This window comes from Hylobates moloch, unplaced genomic scaffold (genome assembly GCF_009828535.3).
Source record: "Hylobates moloch isolate HMO894 unplaced genomic scaffold, HMol_V3 SCAFFOLD_2, whole genome shotgun sequence".
In the NCBI taxonomy this organism is placed as follows: Eukaryota; Metazoa; Chordata; class Mammalia; order Primates; family Hylobatidae; genus Hylobates; species Hylobates moloch.
The window spans coordinates 117,720,083-117,738,079 of record NW_026652277.1 but is presented as its reverse complement, the minus strand read 5'-3'; the positions used below and the strand labels follow the sequence as shown (position 1 = coordinate 117,738,079).

The following is a 17,997-nucleotide window of genomic DNA, read 5'->3' as shown; positions in this document are numbered from 1 at the left end:
ACAAAGACACAACAAAAAAGAAAACTACAGGCAAATCTCTCTGATGAATATTCATGCAAAAATTCACAACAAAATATTAGCAAACCAAATTCAACAATATATTAGAAATCTCATTCATCATGACCAAGTGGGATTTATCCCAGGGATGCCAGGATGATTCAACATACGTAAATCAATCAATGTAATACATCATATCAACAGAATGAAGGATAAAAATCATATGATCATTTAAATTCAATGTAACAAATAGAAATATCAAATGCTGAAGAAACATCTGATAAAATTCAACATCTCTTTATGATAAAAACCTTAAAAAAACTAGGTATAGGAGGAACATACCTCAACATAATAAAAGCCGTATATGACAGACCCCCAGCTAGTATCATACTGAATGGGGAAAAAACTAAAAGACTTTCCTCTAAGATGTGGAACATGACAAGGATGCCCACTTTCACCACTGTTATTCAACATAGTACTGAGGTCCTAGCTAGAGCAATCAGACAAGAGAAAGAAATAAAGGACATCTGAATTGGAAAGGAATAAGCCAAATTATCCTTATTTACAGATGACATGATTTTATATTTGGAAAACTCTAAAGACTCCATACACAAAAAAAACTTCTAGAACTGATAAACAAATTCGGTAAAGTTTCAGCATACAAAATCAACATACAAAAATCAGTAGCATTTCCATATGCCAATAGTCAACAATCTGAAAAAGAAATAAAAGAGTAATCCCATTGATAATAGCCATAAATAAAATTAAATACCTAAAAACTTAACAAAGAAGTGAAAGATCTCTATAATGAAAACTATAAAACACTGATGAAAGAAATTGAAGAGGACACCAAAAAATGGAAAGATATTCCACATTCATTGTTTGGAAAAATCAGTATTGTTAAAATGTTCATATTACCCAAAGCAATCTACAGATTCAAAGCAATGTCTACCAAAATACCAATGATATTCTTCACAGAAATAGAAAAAAAAAATCTCAAAATTTATATGACCACAAAAGACCCAGAATAGCCAAATATATCCTAAGCAAAAAGAAGAAAACTAGAGGAATCACATTACCTTACTTCAAATAATACTACAGATGTGTGGTAACCAAAACAGCCTGGTACTGGCATAATAACAGAGACATAGACCAATAAAACAGAATAGAAAACCCAGAAACAAATTCACACACCTACAATGAATTCATTTTTAACAAAGGTGCCAAGAATATACACTGGGGAAAAGACAGCCTCTTCAATAAATTATGCTGGTAAAATTGGATATCCATATGCCGAAGAATGAAACTAGAGCACTATTTCTCATTATATACAAAAATCAAATCAAAATGGATTAAAGACTTAAATCTAAGACCTCAAACTATGAAACTACTACCAGAAAATGTTGGAGAAAATCTCCAGGACATTGGTCTGGGCAAAAATTTCTTACTCCACAGGCACAGGCAACCAAAGCAAAAAATGGACAAATGGGGCTGGGCGCGGTGGCTCACGCCTGTAATCCCAGCACTTTGGGAGGCCAAGGCGGGCGGATCGCGAGGTTAGGAGATCAAGACCATCCTGACTAAAACGGTGAAATCCCGTCTCTTACTAAAAATACAAAAAATTAGCCAGGCATGGTGGCGGACGCCTGTAGTCCCAGCTACTCGGGAGGCTGAGGCAGGAGAATGGTGTGAACCCAGGAGGCGGAGCTGGCAGTGAGCCAAGATCATGCCACTGCACTCCAGCCTGGGCAACAGAGTGAGACTCCATCTCAAAAAGAAAAAAAATGGACAAATGGGATCGCATCAAGTTGAAAAGCTTGGCTATATAAATTGCCAAGATTTAGAATCAACCTAAGTGTCCATCAACAGATCAATAGATAATGTGATATGTGTACACAATGGAGTACTATTCAGCCATAAAAAAGAATGAGATGCTGTCATTTGCAAGAACATGGATGGAACTGAAAGTCATTATGTTAAGTGAAATACACCAGGCACAGAAAGACAAACATCACATGTTCTCACACATTTGTGGGATCTAAAAATCAAAACAACTTTACTCATGGACATAGAGAGTAGAAAGATGATTACCAGAGGCTGGAAAGGGTAGTAGGGGCCTGAGGGTGAGGTGAGGATGGTTAATGGGTATTAAAAATAGTTCAAAAGAATGAATAAGGGGTAGCATTTGATAGCACAACAAGGTGACTATAGTCAATAATAATTGTACATTTAAAAATAACTAAAAGAGTGTAATTGGATTGTTTGTAATACAAAGTATAAATGCTTCAAGGGATGGATACCAAATTCTCCATGATGTGATTATTACACGTGGGATGGATACTCAATTATCCATGATGTGATTATTACACGTTGCATGCCTGTATCAAAACATCTCATTTACCCCATAAATATATACACCTACTATGTACCCGCAAAAAATAAAAAAAATTAACAACAACAAAAAAATGTTCCAGCTTTGGAAACTTTGGAAATTTTTCAACAAGAATAAAAAAGAATGTATCATAATGCACTAAGTAGGAATATAATAATGAGCTTCATATTTCACTGCAAAGCCATTATGAACTGTCCAAAAGGTTCTAGGAACACAATGCCCCATAATTTCTATGGTTGTTTATACCCTGTCTATCTGAATGTTTCCTTTGCAGTTGCAATCCCAGTGTACCAAAACAGAGAGTGATGAAGTTGACAAAGATGGTGCTGGTGCTGGTGGCAGTCTTTATCCTGAGTGCTGCGCCTTATCATGTGATACAGCTGGTGAACTTACAGATGGAACAGCCCACACTGGCCTTCTATGTGGGTTATTACCTCTCCATCTGTCTCAGCTATGCCAGCAGCAGCATTAACCCTTTTCTCTACATCCTGCTGAGTGGAAATTTCCAGAAACGTCTGCCTCAAATCCAAAGAAGAGTGACTGAGAAGGAAATCAACAATATGGGAAACACTCTGAAATCACACTTTTAGGAAAGTACATGGATCACCACGAGTCTAGACATGATTGTCTATCTTACTGGTATTATTAGAAAGGGCAGGTGTACCGATATGTTTATGCCCATTCTTCTTGTGTACTTGTGACTCTTAGCAGCATGGAACAGAAGTGTAACTGTGCAAATGCAATGAGCTTAATATGCTAACTTTAGCAAGATGTAAAATGTCGATCTATATTGTGGGTAGGGAATGGGATAGTCTAAGATACCCAAGCTTCATGATGGTGTATATTATTTCAGCATATTATAAACTAGTCACTAATGAAAATGGCCATCCGTGACCATTGACTCAAAACTCACCAAGGAACCTGACCTTGCCCTCCACCCTGTGGCCTCACTGTAACAGTTTCCTCAAGGTTCCTAGGAGGGTATCACCTTACAGTGAAGTTGAAGTTTGGCTATTTTTTATCTACAAAAAATGTCAGTTTTATATGGTCCAATCTAATACCCTCAACAACTAAGCCCCACCTTTTAAAATAAGTTACCATTTATTGCACACATGCAATGTGTAAGATTACATGTAACAAACCTGTGAAATAAGTATTATTACATTTGTTTACTAAGGCTCAGAAAGGAGAAATGATAGGCCTAATGCTGCAACAGCTATCTAAGAGCTGGGCTAACATTCTGCTCTGCCCGTTTCTTTTCTACTGCACGACCTTGACAACCTTTACTTATCATACTGGAGAACGCAGTAACTTGGAGTTTCTTTTGCTTTCTCCTGTAGTCCTACAAGAGGAGAACTAAAGTCTGATAGAAATGAGTTGATGTTTTAAGCATCATTTTGGATTACCTTTGTTCTCACACCTGCTAACTGTAGAAACTGGCATCTGCACTTTAATAATAATACTTTACTTCTGGACTTTAAGCATAATTAAGAAACATTCCTGGCCGGGTGCAGTGGCTCACGCCTGTAATCCCAGCACTTTGGGGGGTGGAGGTGGGTGGATCACAAGGTCAGAAGTTCAAGACCAGTCTGGCCAACATAGTGAGACCCTGTCTACTAAAAATACAAAAAAAAAATTAGCTGAGGATGGTGGCGCGTGCCTGTAGTCTCAGCTACTCAGGAGGCTGAGGCAGGAGAATCGCTTGAACCCAGGAGGTAGAGGTTACAGTGAGCCAAGATCACGCCACTGCACTCCAGCTTGGGCAACAGAGTAAGACATCATCTCAGAAAAAAAAAAAAAAAGAACAAAAACAAGAAACATTCCCTTTTGGTTACAGTATACATGTTTGTTCTAAGGTACAAAAAGTAATTAGCCCTTAAATTTTCATATGTATTCATTATCTTTATCTTTTCCTCTTTAGACTTATACATAGTTAGGAAAGGAAACAATGCATTTAATGCCTGGGTTCTACACTAAGACAAATATTGTTATTTTTGTTTGTGGATAAAGTCTGTAAACCCACCTTCTTCATCTAAATACATTAAATTTGTTTTCTCCATAAACATCTGAAACCAATTTTCAATCAGCCCTTTCTAGAAAAAGAATTAACCATTTTTATATCTGATCTCCATTTTTATATCTCAATTGTGTTTGGATAAACTTGTATTTGAATCAACCCAGATGTGATTTTTAACACTATTTATTTTACTCTAGAATTTTTTAGGCACCATTTCAGAACTGGATAGTATCCAAATGCATACCTGGATGAATGGCTCCGTAAACAACATGAGAACTACACACTGAAACAGGTAGCATCTGAAACATTTTATTTCCATAGCTGAGGTCTAGAGACCTACATACGCAGCTGGATGCTCCTATAAAACGTCAATAAGAAGCTGTGTCATGGCCACAGTTTCAGGGGTCTTCATTCTCACTTTTCTAAGATGCAACAGTCCGGGCTCAGTGAATAATATTGACTTCTGAAGACCCAGCACAATGGGTCAGTAACATCTTATTATGTGATAATTGAAGAGCAATTGTTTACTTTCATTGTCTTTTTTAATACAGAAAAACATTATGATTTTAAAGACTTAGTTTTAAACCACAGACCTTTTTCTAGTAGCAGTCCCAATAGTCCTCAAATAATTGGCCAGTTAATTATTTTAAATTATATTTACTAAGAGTTGTAAGGAGCTTTAGCATTGAATCAAAGTAGAAAATGAAAAGGGTGACTAATAAATTTATTTTTGTCCCTTTATATAGACTTTCTATGCATAAGCATATTTATATGCAGATTTACAGAGGTGGTTTGATAGAGATTCTTTGTGTGTTTTCTGTGTTGGGCCATGATATGTATACATGTTTACTTTCAAATGAATTTAATAATGATACTTGGGTATTTGTCACTCAGTCAAATAATAATCGCATCCTTATTCTATTCTTATTCAATTCTAGGTGCCTCTTTAAACTTTGATCATCAATTAATAAAAATGAATGAGTAAAAATTGCTTATATGTTAATTTACCTCTGGCTTGTAGCTTCTACTTTTAAGATTTTCTATAAGGGATTTCATATTCTCTTAATAGAAATAGTTTCTCCTGAACAAAGACCAAATGTTTCTGAATTAGTAGAATGTATCTTAAATATGGCCAGTAGTTTGAAGGCACTCATTATCATACCAAATTGTCAGAAACCTAGACTCTTGTATTATGTCTCAGAAATTACTGCTTTTTGTGGGTTATAATGTCACAGGGTCATGGAACCTTGAATCTGAAACATACTTTAGAGACTATCAAGTGTTAAAGATGATAAAAATGATCCACAAATAAACCAAATTATTTTTAACACAGTTCATTGTGTGTCCAGAGACCCACATCTAAAAAGCAGCTAGAAACCAACCCTGAGTCCTTTCTACCAAACCATAGTCCCTCCCTTTTGGAACACTGATACAGTTGATAATAGCTATAACAAATACTTAAACGTTTACTGAGTAAATCAAGATTGTATAATTACGCTCTAAAAGTTGTCAAATTTTAAAGAAATACCTGACTCAGAATTTACTTGGATTTCTTGTCAGAATGGCAGACATTAATTATCTGTTCTCTTCACAGAGCTCTATGGAATCAGCCCAAAGCAAAATAGAGAAATTAACAATATTTTCTTTTACTGCCCCCAATTTTTTGTTGACAGCTCTCTACACTAATAATTTAGTTCATTCTACAAAATGCCTCCTCTCTCGCCTAAAGTTAGGAACAGTGCTACACTTCCTACAGTTACAATTCCTTTATGAGTTCACCCTAGCAGGGGTAGCATCAAATCTTTCCATTTGGCCATTTTAGCAATTAGTTGAGATGTAGCTATAGTCCACTCAAAAAACTATACTTAATTGGTATCTCGATTTCTTGTGTTTGTAAATTCATCATTTAACACATATTTACAGAACACTCCATCTCTGAGGCACTGTGCTGAGCTCCACTAAGAATAATTTTTTTTAACGCCTAAGACATTATACCTCATCTCAAGAACTGAAAATCCAGTGTCTCCTATGCTTCCTGTAGATCAACTGTACCCACTTAGGTGTCCCAGAGAATCATCTACAATGGTTTCTTGATTCTAAAATACAATTCATAAAATATACCATTAATTTAATAACTGCTTTGGGAGGTAAAAACACAACATTCACATTAATGGATATACCCTCCAGAAACACACATGGAATGCACATCACAGAATTGAGGGGAAGAAAAAAACTGTATCGACAACTGTCAGTACATTTTCTTCTAAGATTAAATGTACACATCTTATCAGTTTATGAAAGGATTCTTCATTAAGTGATTTCATTGCTACTAATGTCTGAATTTAAAGACAAAAGTAAATCATATCAAAGGGTCAAAATTGATTAAATATCTCACAATGTTTACCTTTTTCATGTAAGAACTGAGAAAAATGGGAATAATTTTGAATTAAATGTATTGCAATAGCAGCAAAACCACAAGAACTTGCTAACTTAACAACAGAAAAACTTAACATTGCATTATGAAAATAGAGTTTTGAGCTTCTTGAGGATAAAAAGCTACCTCTGGCTCCTCACACCATCACTGGGAGTGTAATTCTGGGATACTACTTCAAAGGTATTCTCTTCTATCAGAAACCAATTTGAAAGTATAAAGTAGCCTTTTAATCAGAAGTAGGGGAAAAAAGCATTTCTAAAACACTGTATGATTTTTACTGAGACTACAGGTGGTTCCTATAGCTTATTAAATGTGTTGTTCTTTCTAATTTATAAAACTGAATACATTTGCTATTTCTCTGAAAAACACTCAAGGCAAATATACTAGACACCTTTTAATAACAGCTATCTAAAATGTCATATGTAAGTCTATTCCCAAGCAATTGACAAAATTATTTCCAGGAATAAGAAATAAGGAATGAGGTTCCTCTCCTCAATTTTCAATGTTGTGTTGACTGCTTTGGAATTCCTGGTGTCAGTAGACTTGGTTTAAGTTCCACCCTGGTCAATTACTAGATGTAAGACCCTTGCAAAGGACATGAGCAGATACTTCTCAGAAGAAGACATTCAGGCAAGACAAACATATGAAAAAAAAGCTCAACTAATCATTAAAGAAATGCAAATCAAAACCACAATGAGATACCATCTCATGCCAGTCAGAATGGCAATTATTAAAAAGTCAAGAAACAACAGATGCTAGTGAGGTTGCAGAGAAAAAGGAATACTTTTACACTGTTGGTGGGAATGTAAATTAGTTCAACCACTGTGGAAGACAGTGTGATGATTCCTCAAAGACCTAGAAGCAGAAATACCATTTGACCCAGCAATCCCATTACTGGGTATATACCCAAAGGAATATAAATCATTCTATTATAAAGATACATACATGTATATGTTCATTGCAGCACTGTTCACAATAGCAGAGACATGGAATCAACCCAAATGCCCATCAATGATAGACTGGATAAAGAAAATGTGGTACATATACATCATGGAATACTATGCAGCCATGAAAAATAATGAGATCACGTCCTTTGCAGGGACATGGATGGAGCTAGAAACTGTTATCCTCAGCAAACAAATGCAGGAACAGAAAACCAAACACTGCATGTTCTCACTTATAAGTGGGAGCTAAACAATGAGAACACATGGACACATTAGGAAAAACAAAACACACTGAGGCCTGTCAGTGGGTTGAGGGGAGTGAGGGCATCAGGAAGAATAGCTAACGGATGCTCGGCTTAATACCTAGGTGATGGGTTGATCTGTGCAGCAAACCACCATGGCACACATTTACCTATGTAACAAACCTGCACATCCTGTACAGAAGAAAATATTTTTTAAAAAACTGTTAACTAAACTACTTAATTTATAGATTTGGAAACTGGAACCCAAAGAGGGTAAAGTGATAACTCAAAATCACAAAGCTTTTTGTTGCCAGAACAAGGGCAAAATTTCGAAGCTCCTGACTTAGGCCTTCCTGGGTTTCCACCATATCCTTCTTTCTCAGGCTGTACTCAGAAAGTAGGGGGCTGTGGATTCCATGCCAAGAAGTTGGTTTATAAATGCAGTGAGATACCTTGAAACTTTTTGAGGAGGGCAGGATCACAATCAGATCTGTGCTCTTAGAAATAGGTGGCACTAGAGTGTGTGATGAAAAGAATGGGAAGAGCCTGAGGCTGAAAATCATAGGAAGTTATCACAATGGGCCAGGAAATAATGTGTCAACCAGCACAATGGCAGTAAAGGTGTATACATTTACCTACCATTTCTTGAGTGCATACAGTGTACCAGGCATTGTGCATAATCTCATATAATCCTTGCACAGCCCTCAGAGCTACATACCAGTATTGCCCACATCTTATACCTGAAGAATCCAGGGCTTGGAAAGGTTAAGTAACCTGCCTATGGTTACTCAGCTAGCAACCCCAGGCTGATGCTCTTATCCACTGTGCTTCTTAGCCTTCACAGTGGATGCATGTCACTTGGAGATATCGTTAAAATGCAGATTCTGATTGGGTAGCTCTGGGGTGCAATCTGAGATTATGCATTTGTAACAAGCTCCCAAGTGATGCTGATGCTGCTGTTCCACAGAACACACTTTAAGCTGAAAAAAGTTGTGTCCAATAGAAATGCAAGGGAGGAAAGAGATAGGAGAAACCTTCAAAAATAAATTTGGTTATGTGGAATGAGGAAGAGAGAAGATGATGAAATGATTTTGAGATTTCTAGCCAATGGGAAAGCTACTGATTAACGTAAGAACCCAGGAGAAGGACCAGCTGCAATCCATATTCATTAAATGGAGTTTCTGCTCATCTGTTTCTAGATCAATCTTAAAAAGAAAAAGAATTTAACATACTTTTTTGGCAGGCTACTAGTAGAAATTAACAGTGTGTACATATCTACATGCTCATTCAACCATATTGTTTATTAGCAACCCAGCCACGCAATAATTTTTCTAGTTTTATAATATCATTATTAACCCTTTATAGTTTTGTATCGTTTCTTAAAATCAAGACTGTTGTTGACATGGAAAGGTATAATACAGACACCAGGGATTAATTATTGCATAAAGAATATAGAGAAGTGGGAGAAGAGAGGAAATACCACAGGGTATAAAGCCAGTAAACCTGGGTTTGCATCCCTAAATTGCTACTTAGTGCCTGTAAGACCTTGAGCAAGTTCAAGAACTACTCAGTTCCTTATCTGTAAATTGAAGATGATAACATCACCCATTTCAAACTGTTGTTGTGAGACATGGATGCTTAAGGTGCTTCAAACACGCCTTAGATAGTGCAAATAATCAGTAGTTTTAGTGTCCTTATCATTCCCCTCATCATCTTCATTATCATGATTATCAACATCATTACTTAAAAATACTTGATTGAAAAAACAGCCACAGTGTTTTGCAATTTCTCCCATTGAGAAGTAGTCTATTTTGAATCTAGACTGCCTTGAAACTTCCTTTTACCAATAGAATATGGCAGAAGTGATACCATGTAAATTCCAAAGCCTAGGTAGGCCTCAAGGAGCCTTGAACCTTCTACTTTTGCCCTCTTTAATCTGCTTGAGACACTACATAATGAAGCCAGTCTAGCCTACTGGGGTTGAGAGGCTACATGAAGGAGAACCGAGGTACCCGAGATGGTAGCCAGCACCAACTGCCAGACATGTGGGTGATACCCTCTGGACTAGCTGACTCTCCAGCATTCACAGCCATGAGAGTGGCTCAGATGTAACCAAAAAATGAGCCATCCACCAATCCACAAAATTGTGAGAAATAATAAATTGTTCTTGTTTTTAAAGTCGTAAGTTTTGGGGTGATTTGTATTATAGTATAGGTTACCAAAATAGCATCCATGTAAGTAAAAATTAGTAAAATAGTCCTTGTGATTAAAAAAATTGTGAGCCTCTAAAGCATGCAGTTATTATGAATCTTGATTCATTCATTCATTCATTTATTCCATTTGAATATGCTAGCTGCTCCATAAATATCTATAGCGTGAATATAAAATATGTTTCAGATACAGCTTGGTGTAAAAACATTTTCCTGCCCTTACAGAGTTTATAGTCCAGTTAGCATTAAAAGCGCGAACACACAAGTCTATAAATTGTAATAGATGCCTATAGGAGAGGATAACAAAGAGAAACCCAACCCGCACTGGGCAGTTTTTCATCAGTACTTAGAGAGCAGCTGTGAAACAAATTCACTTCCAGCAATTTTATTCCAAAAGAAATAGCTATAGCATCGAACAAAAAATGCTTAAAGTATGAGGAAGCTGTTCTATTTCTTTTCTATTTAAAAGGGTAGATATAAATAAACTGCCTACAGAGATGGGGAAAACAGATGGATTTGAAAATTCAAACTCACACTGAATGTAATTAACTTGAAAAAGGAGAGAACCCGATGATGTCTGACATCATAAGTGCCCGGGAGACAGGCAAAGGGCTAACTTATTTTTAACACCACAGTAGTCTCAGCAGTAAGGAAGATTCAAACTCGATTACAGTCTCTGAAGAGGTGAAAGAGCAAATGAAGAGAGAGAAAAAAAAAGTGTAGCTGTTGGAGAGTAATTAACATTTTGACCCAGTTGCCAGCCTGAGTAGGTATTTGCTGCTCTTTAACAGAGTTTGGGATTCCCAGATCATTGCAAATGAGAAGGTCTCCTGAAAGCACTGTGAGTACTGTTTACTATTTGATTCTGAAAAAGGTACACCTGAAGAGAAAAATGGACTTACTTAAAACACTTCTTCAGCAAGAATGGAGGGTTGCCTTCTGCACAGAGGGGTACTGATTATATACCTACAAGGAGCACTCTGTGATAACTGGAACAGAAGAACAACAAGAGGATCCTTGGCCTTGAGACAAAGGACACTCTGGGGCTTGATCACAGTCATGCTCCAGGCCACTGGAATTGAGGCTTCAATGTAACCTGATGTACAAAGCCTTTCACAGTTGAGCCACGGTGACCATTCTCCTCTATTCACCCTGTAGTTTGGTCATTCCTACACGTGGGGTATACATTCACAAATCTAGGGGGCTTTTTCCCCTCCACCTAACAAACCTCTACTCGTTACACCAAATTTAAATATTATTTCCTTCCATTCCTAATCCCAAAGCAAGCCAAGTTAGCCATCCTCTTGTTAGTACTTACATAATACTTTGTAACTCCCTCTATTATAGTATAATCAGTGATATTACTTGCATAATTATCTTATATACTACATTGTAAGCGTCTTAAATCCAGAATGCATCTGACTCATCTTAGTATCTGTGGTACCTAAGTATCTGTTACATAATAAGTATTCAGGAAACACTTAGTTAATGAAATAAATAAAGGAATGATTAATGAGAAAGGAAGGGAAACAAAGAATACTCTCAGGGATATTGAGGAGTGTCTGTGTGCTTGTGTTGTGCATATATTTATACTCATATTTATATGCATGTTCATAGTTACACATGGATGTGGAAAGATATCTATCTAGATGTTAACAAATAGAAAGATTTGTCATATAAACTGAGAAAACATGTTTATCATTCAGGTAAATATGTTTTAATCTCTTTAAACCTCCTCTTTTTATTTCTTTATTCTAAATGTAGTGATAAAGCACAGACATATCACTTATGTATTAAAATCCTTGCAGACATTTTGCCTTTATTTGAGCTTAGGATTTTCTAAAAGGCAACCAATTTGCATTCCTTAAGATTTCATGTGAAAAAATATAAATAAATGAGATAAAAAAGATTTAATGTGGCTTCAAATGCCTTACTGTGAATCTACGAAAATGGTATTTAATAAATAATACAAGTGCTTAATTTAAAGCCTGCATTTCTGTAAACCAATTTCTGAACTTCAAAAATGTCTACCACATTTTAAGAATGTTTGAAAGTTCAAAGAATAACCTTTTCAAAATTATAAAATTAGATTAGGTATCAAGTGGAAAATGCTCAGTTCTGCCGTCTTTTTCAATGAATCGAATTCCTGTAAATGTTATCAAGCTAAATAACTACAGATTCTAAAGACAGCTGGTTCTATAATACCAGGTGTCTTCTCTACATGAATACTTTCTATCTTGCTTCCATATAATTATTATAATATGATGGCATTATTTGAAAAACATTTTTAAATATATTCTTGTAGTCCAGATGTGGGTTTTAAAGGTAACACTTTTTTTTTTATCTCTGAACTTATAAAAGGTATAAGAATATGCTCACTATAGAGAATTTGGAAAACAAGTAATACAGGCACTGTGAATAACAGTCTGGAAGTTCCTCAAAAACTAAAAATAGAACTACATATGATCCAGCAATCCCACTACTGGGCCACAGGCAAAGAAATCAGTATATCAAAGGGACATCTGCACTCTTATGTTTATTGCAGCACTATGCTTAATAGCCAACACGTGGAATCAACCTACACGTCCAACAGCAGAAGAATGGACAAAGAAAATGTGGCATATATAAACAATGGAACACTATTCAGCCATAAAAGAGTGAAATACTGTCATTTTCAGCAACAAGGATGAAACTGGAGGACATTATGTTGGGAGAAATAATCCAACAACAGAAAATTAAACACTGCATGTTCTCACTCATATGTGGAAACTAAAAGAAATTGATCTCACAGAAGCAAAAAGTAGAACAGAGGATACTAGAGGTTGGACAGGGCATGGGGAAGGGAGAGATAGGGAGATATTTGTTAAAAGATACAAAATTACGTCTAGATAGGAGAAATAAGTTCTAGTGTTCTACATCACTATAAGATGACTATAGTTAACAATAATATATTACATAGTTTCAAACAGCTAGAAGGAGTATATTGAATATTTCCAACATAAAGAAATGATAGGTATTTAAGGTGATGGATATGCCAGTTACCCTGATGATCAATATTATATGTACCAAAACATCACTATGTACCCCATTTATATGTACAATTGCTATGTGTCCGTTTTGTAAAAAGACAACTCAAAAAAAGAAAAGAAAAATCATCCCTAATTCAGAAACCAGAGATAATCATTGCTAATATTTTATAATAATATTTCATTACAAAAGTAATAAAAAATAGGAAATTTAGAAATACAAAAAGAGAATGTAAAATGAAAATCACAATGGTTTCTGTTTTTTATTTCTAAGCCTATAGGTTATCTTAACACAATTTGAACGATGGTATATTTTTTTAAATAGAACTTAGGTTACTCCCAGTTTTTTAAGGTTATAACTAATATTGCAATGGACATTTTTGATATGTAAGTATTGTCTGAGCTTTTGACACTTTTTTGGAACAGATTCATAGAGGAGAAATAAATAAATAAAAGAGTACCCAGTTCTTAAAATTCTTAATACCTTTTGCCACGAACCATGGAACCACCTACCTGCAACAGATAACAGCATCTATTCCCCATCTTCTCAACACCATTCAGTATTATTATTTTTCTTCTCTACTAATATTACAGGTCAAAATTGTTTCTCAACAATTCTGTGCATTTCTTTGATCTCTAAGTACATGTAGGCATTTTTCATATGTTAATTGACCATTTTCATTTACTGTGAATTAAGCTCCTTGAAGACAGGATATTTGTCTATCCCAAGACCCTCTGTGTCAGCCACATGGTAATCAGTCAATAACTGCTGTAGGAAAAATGGTATTTTCATATACTTCAGCCATTTTTTACATTTTTAATGTTTTCTTATTGATTTTAAAAGGCCTTTCATATACTAAATGTTGGCTGTAATTATTTTCTCCAATTTCTCATCTTCCTTTTAATCTTGTTTATGGTGTCCTTTGATGAACCATCTTTTTATCTTTTTTTTCTTTTTTTTTTTAGACGGAGTCTTGCTCTGTCGCCCAGGCTGGTGTGCAGTGGAGCATGGCATAATCTCAGCTCACTGCAACCTCCGCCTTCCAGGACCAAGAAATTTTCCTGCCTCAGCCTCCTGAGTAGCTGAGATTAGAGGCGAGTGCCACCACACCCAGCTAATTTTTGTATTTTTAATAGAGACAGGGTTTCACCATGTTGACCAAATGGGTCTCAAACTCCTGACCTCAAGTGATCTACCCACCTCGGCCTCCCAAAGTGCTAGGATTATAGGTGTGAGCCACTGCACCTGGCCCCATCTTTTATTTTTATATTTTTACATCATATCCATCAACTTTTTTCCTTTGTGGTTTTCTCAGTTTTTATGCTTTATGAACTCCTTTTCCATTCTCAGATTATTTTAATGTAAATATAATTTGGTTATTGTTGGGCGGGGGATATGGTATTTATTACTTCCATTAATGTGTTTCATTTACAAAGAAATTCAATGCCTCTTGAGAATAACTTGAGGACTAGTTGATGTGTCCTGGCAGTCCCTAAAAAGTAAGAATATGAGACACTGGAGAGAATACATTTTTCTTTGCAAAGGTTTTTTTTTTAATAAATGCACATAGTCTTGGGATGTATGTGATAATTTAATACATTAATATAATTTGTAAAGATCAAATTAGTGTAGTTGGAATATTCATCTCCTTAAAGGTTTGTGTCTTTTTTATTCAAGAACCATTCAAATTCTTTTCTAGCTATTTTGAAATATATAATTATCATAAACTATAGTCACCCTATTTATCTATCTAACATGGTCTTATTTCATCTATCAAACTGTATACCTGTACCAGTTAATGAACTTGCCTTCTTTATCCCCACCTCTACCTTCCCCACTCCCTGGTAACCACCAATCTACTCTCTATCTTCATGAAATTCACTTTTTTAGCACCCATGTATAAAGGAGAACATATAATATTTGTGTTTCTGTGGTTGGCTTATTTCACTTAACATGACCTCTAGTTTTATCCATGTTGCAGCAAATGACAGGATTTCATTTATTATGGCTGAAAAATATTCTGTTGTGTATATATGCCATATTTTCTTTACTCATTCATCCATTGTTGGGCACTTGGGTTGATTCCACATTTCGGTTATTTTGAATAGCGCTGCGATAAACTTGGGAGTGCAGGTGTCTCTTTGATATATTAATTTCCTTTTGTTTGGATATATATGCAATAGTGAATTGCTAGATCATGTGGTAGTTCTATTTTTAGTTTTTTGAGGAACCTACATACTGTTCTCCATAGTGGCTGTACCAATTTACATTTCCATCACAACGTATGAGGCTTCACCTTTCTCTACATCTTTTCCAGCATTCATTATTGCCTGTTTCTTTTATTAAAGCCATTTTAACTGGGATGAGATAATATCTCACTGTACTTTTGATTTGCATTTCTCTGATGACTAGTGATGTTGGGGTTTTTTCCATATGCCTTTTGGCCATTTGTATGTCTTCTTTCGAGAAATATCCAGATCTTTTGTCCATTTTTTAATCAGATCTTTCTTTTGCTACAGAGTTATTTGAGGTCCTTATATATTCTGATCATTATTCCCTTGTCGAGTGAAGAGTTTGTAAATATTTTTTCGCTAGACTTTTATTGTATTTTACTTATTTTTGTGGGTACATAGTAGGTATATATATATATTGGGTACATGAGATATTTTCATACAGCATGCAATGTGAAATAAGCACATCATGAAGAGTGGGGTATCCATCATCCCCTCAAGTAGTTTGCACATATTTTCTCCCTCATTCTGCGGGTTGTCTCATCATTTTGTTGATTGTTTGATATAATCCCATTTTTCTATTTTTGCTTAGGTTGCCTGTGCTTTTGAGGTCTTATTTTAAAAAGTATTTGCCCAGACCAATGTCCTAAATCATTTCCTCAATATTTTATTCTAGTAGTTTTATGGTTTCGGGTCTTTGATACTTTCAGGGATCATTTCTATTGCTAGTTACGAGGATTCTTAATCTGGGGTGAATCCTCTAAGCCTGTAAAATTCAATGTGCACTGTTCTGGGCAGGATCAAAAAGCATCCATGATTCCAAAATGATTAAGAACCATTAGAGATTCTTCAAGGAATTTTTATGCCTGATGTTATCTGGATTCCCTAATATTTAAACATTAACAATTTTTCTGCAAACGTAGAGCTTGACACACCAGGAACAGGAAGAAGAAAAAGGCTAAAGAATAGTGACTGAAGTTTTTAAGCTGAAGAACAAATTCAACAAAGGATTTTCTGTAGTTGCTACCATACTGAACCGAGACTTTGCAAATGATAACTTGGAATATTGGGTGCCAGCCCACGTGCCTGTCACTGAAAATTCAATAGATCTGAAAGCTAAATATGACAATCTTTTCACATAATTTAAACTCATAGAATTTCTCAATGGGCTGAGACCTTACAAACTATCTAATTCTACATTACTGTCCTTCCCAAAGTGTCTCAAACAAGTAGTCAGCAAGCCTATGATTAAGTATATCTAGAGATGAGGAACTTTTTCCTTCTTAAGACAATTCATTGCAGAATTTCTCCCTTAGGTCCCTATTTCATGAAGATCTAAGTTTTCCATTTATCTTAGTGAATCAGTGGAGCCCAGGTAATCAGACACACCTGCAGGAAATCTGCTGAAACAAACTTTCAAGCCTTTTAAATAAATGAGCTGAGACACAATCAAAACAGCATGTCACTGCCCTGTACAGATTTGTGCTGAAAGGTTTATGAAACAGTGTGAGATTTCGAATACCAAGTGCTCTTTAAAAATGAAACCAGAATTTAAGTTATAAAAATCATGTAGTGCAGTATGAGCTATACTGATTTAATTTTATTTTTTGAAACAGGGTCTCAGTTTATCACCCGGGCCAAAGTGCAGTGGCATGATCTCAGCTCACTACAACCTCCACCTCCCAGATTCAAGTGATTCTCATGCCTCAACCTCTCGAGTAGCTGGGACTACAGGCATGCACCACCACACCCAGCTAACTTTTGTATGTTTAGTAGAGACGGGGGGGTTGCCATGTTGGCCATGCTAGTCTTGAACTCCTGGCCTCAAGTGATCCACCCACCTCAGCCTCCCAAAGTGCTGGGACTATAGGGGTGAGCCACCCTGCCCGGCCTATACTGATTTTTAGAACTCCTAAGTTGAGGAAACAGGGACAGTAGTTAATTTCTGTGTAGGTGATTGTTAAGGCATAAGGTCAGGCTATTTCCACAAAACTGGCCAGTCATTTTGAAACAGTGAAAGCAAATGGGCAGAAATATTCTCCATTTTGACTTGAAGAAATGTCTCAATGCCAACACAGACAAATGCCTGAATGGCCTCTGGGGATTCCCAGTGCTGGATGGTGACAGAAAACAGACTGTCATCTAGATTTCTGTGGAAGAATGGAAGAAGGACTAGAACTAAGTGTGTAGTTATCGTCTAGCACAAATATGCATGTAACTGCAAAAACTCATATGAAATAACTTTAATCTCTTTAAACACTCATTTAAATAATAATGTTATTATTTGTCAAAAGATACCATATGAACCAGGTATGGGAATTAGCCTATTAATTTCTGTATTGCTCACAGCAATAAAAAGAAAAAAGTTCAATCAGAAACCTCAAGGGGGAGTCAGTGCTCAATTAGGGCGAACTCCGAAGCAGCTTGTTATAGGCTTTTACGCCCCTGCCAGGTCCCTGAAGAAAACAACTCTGGCCTAGTTAAACAATTACCTGATTCTTGT

The 17,997-nt window shown here is 35.9% G+C and overlaps 1 protein-coding gene across 2 annotated transcripts in view; it reads left to right on the top strand.

The window, feature by feature from the left end:
* The window catches only part of MCHR2 (melanin concentrating hormone receptor 2), a 69,778-nt gene extending 64,384 nt beyond the window's left edge, over nucleotides 1–5,394 (top strand). For both annotated transcript variants that reach the window (XM_032165070.1, XM_058430330.1), the window contains one exon: nucleotides 2,664–5,394. In XM_032165070.1, the coding sequence (XP_032020961.1) occupies nucleotides 2,664–2,979 (316 nt within the window). In that variant the 3' untranslated portion in view covers nucleotides 2,980–5,394. The remainder of the gene's footprint in view (nucleotides 1–2,663) is intronic.
* The last annotated feature ends 12,603 nt before the right edge of the window (nucleotides 5,395–17,997 follow it).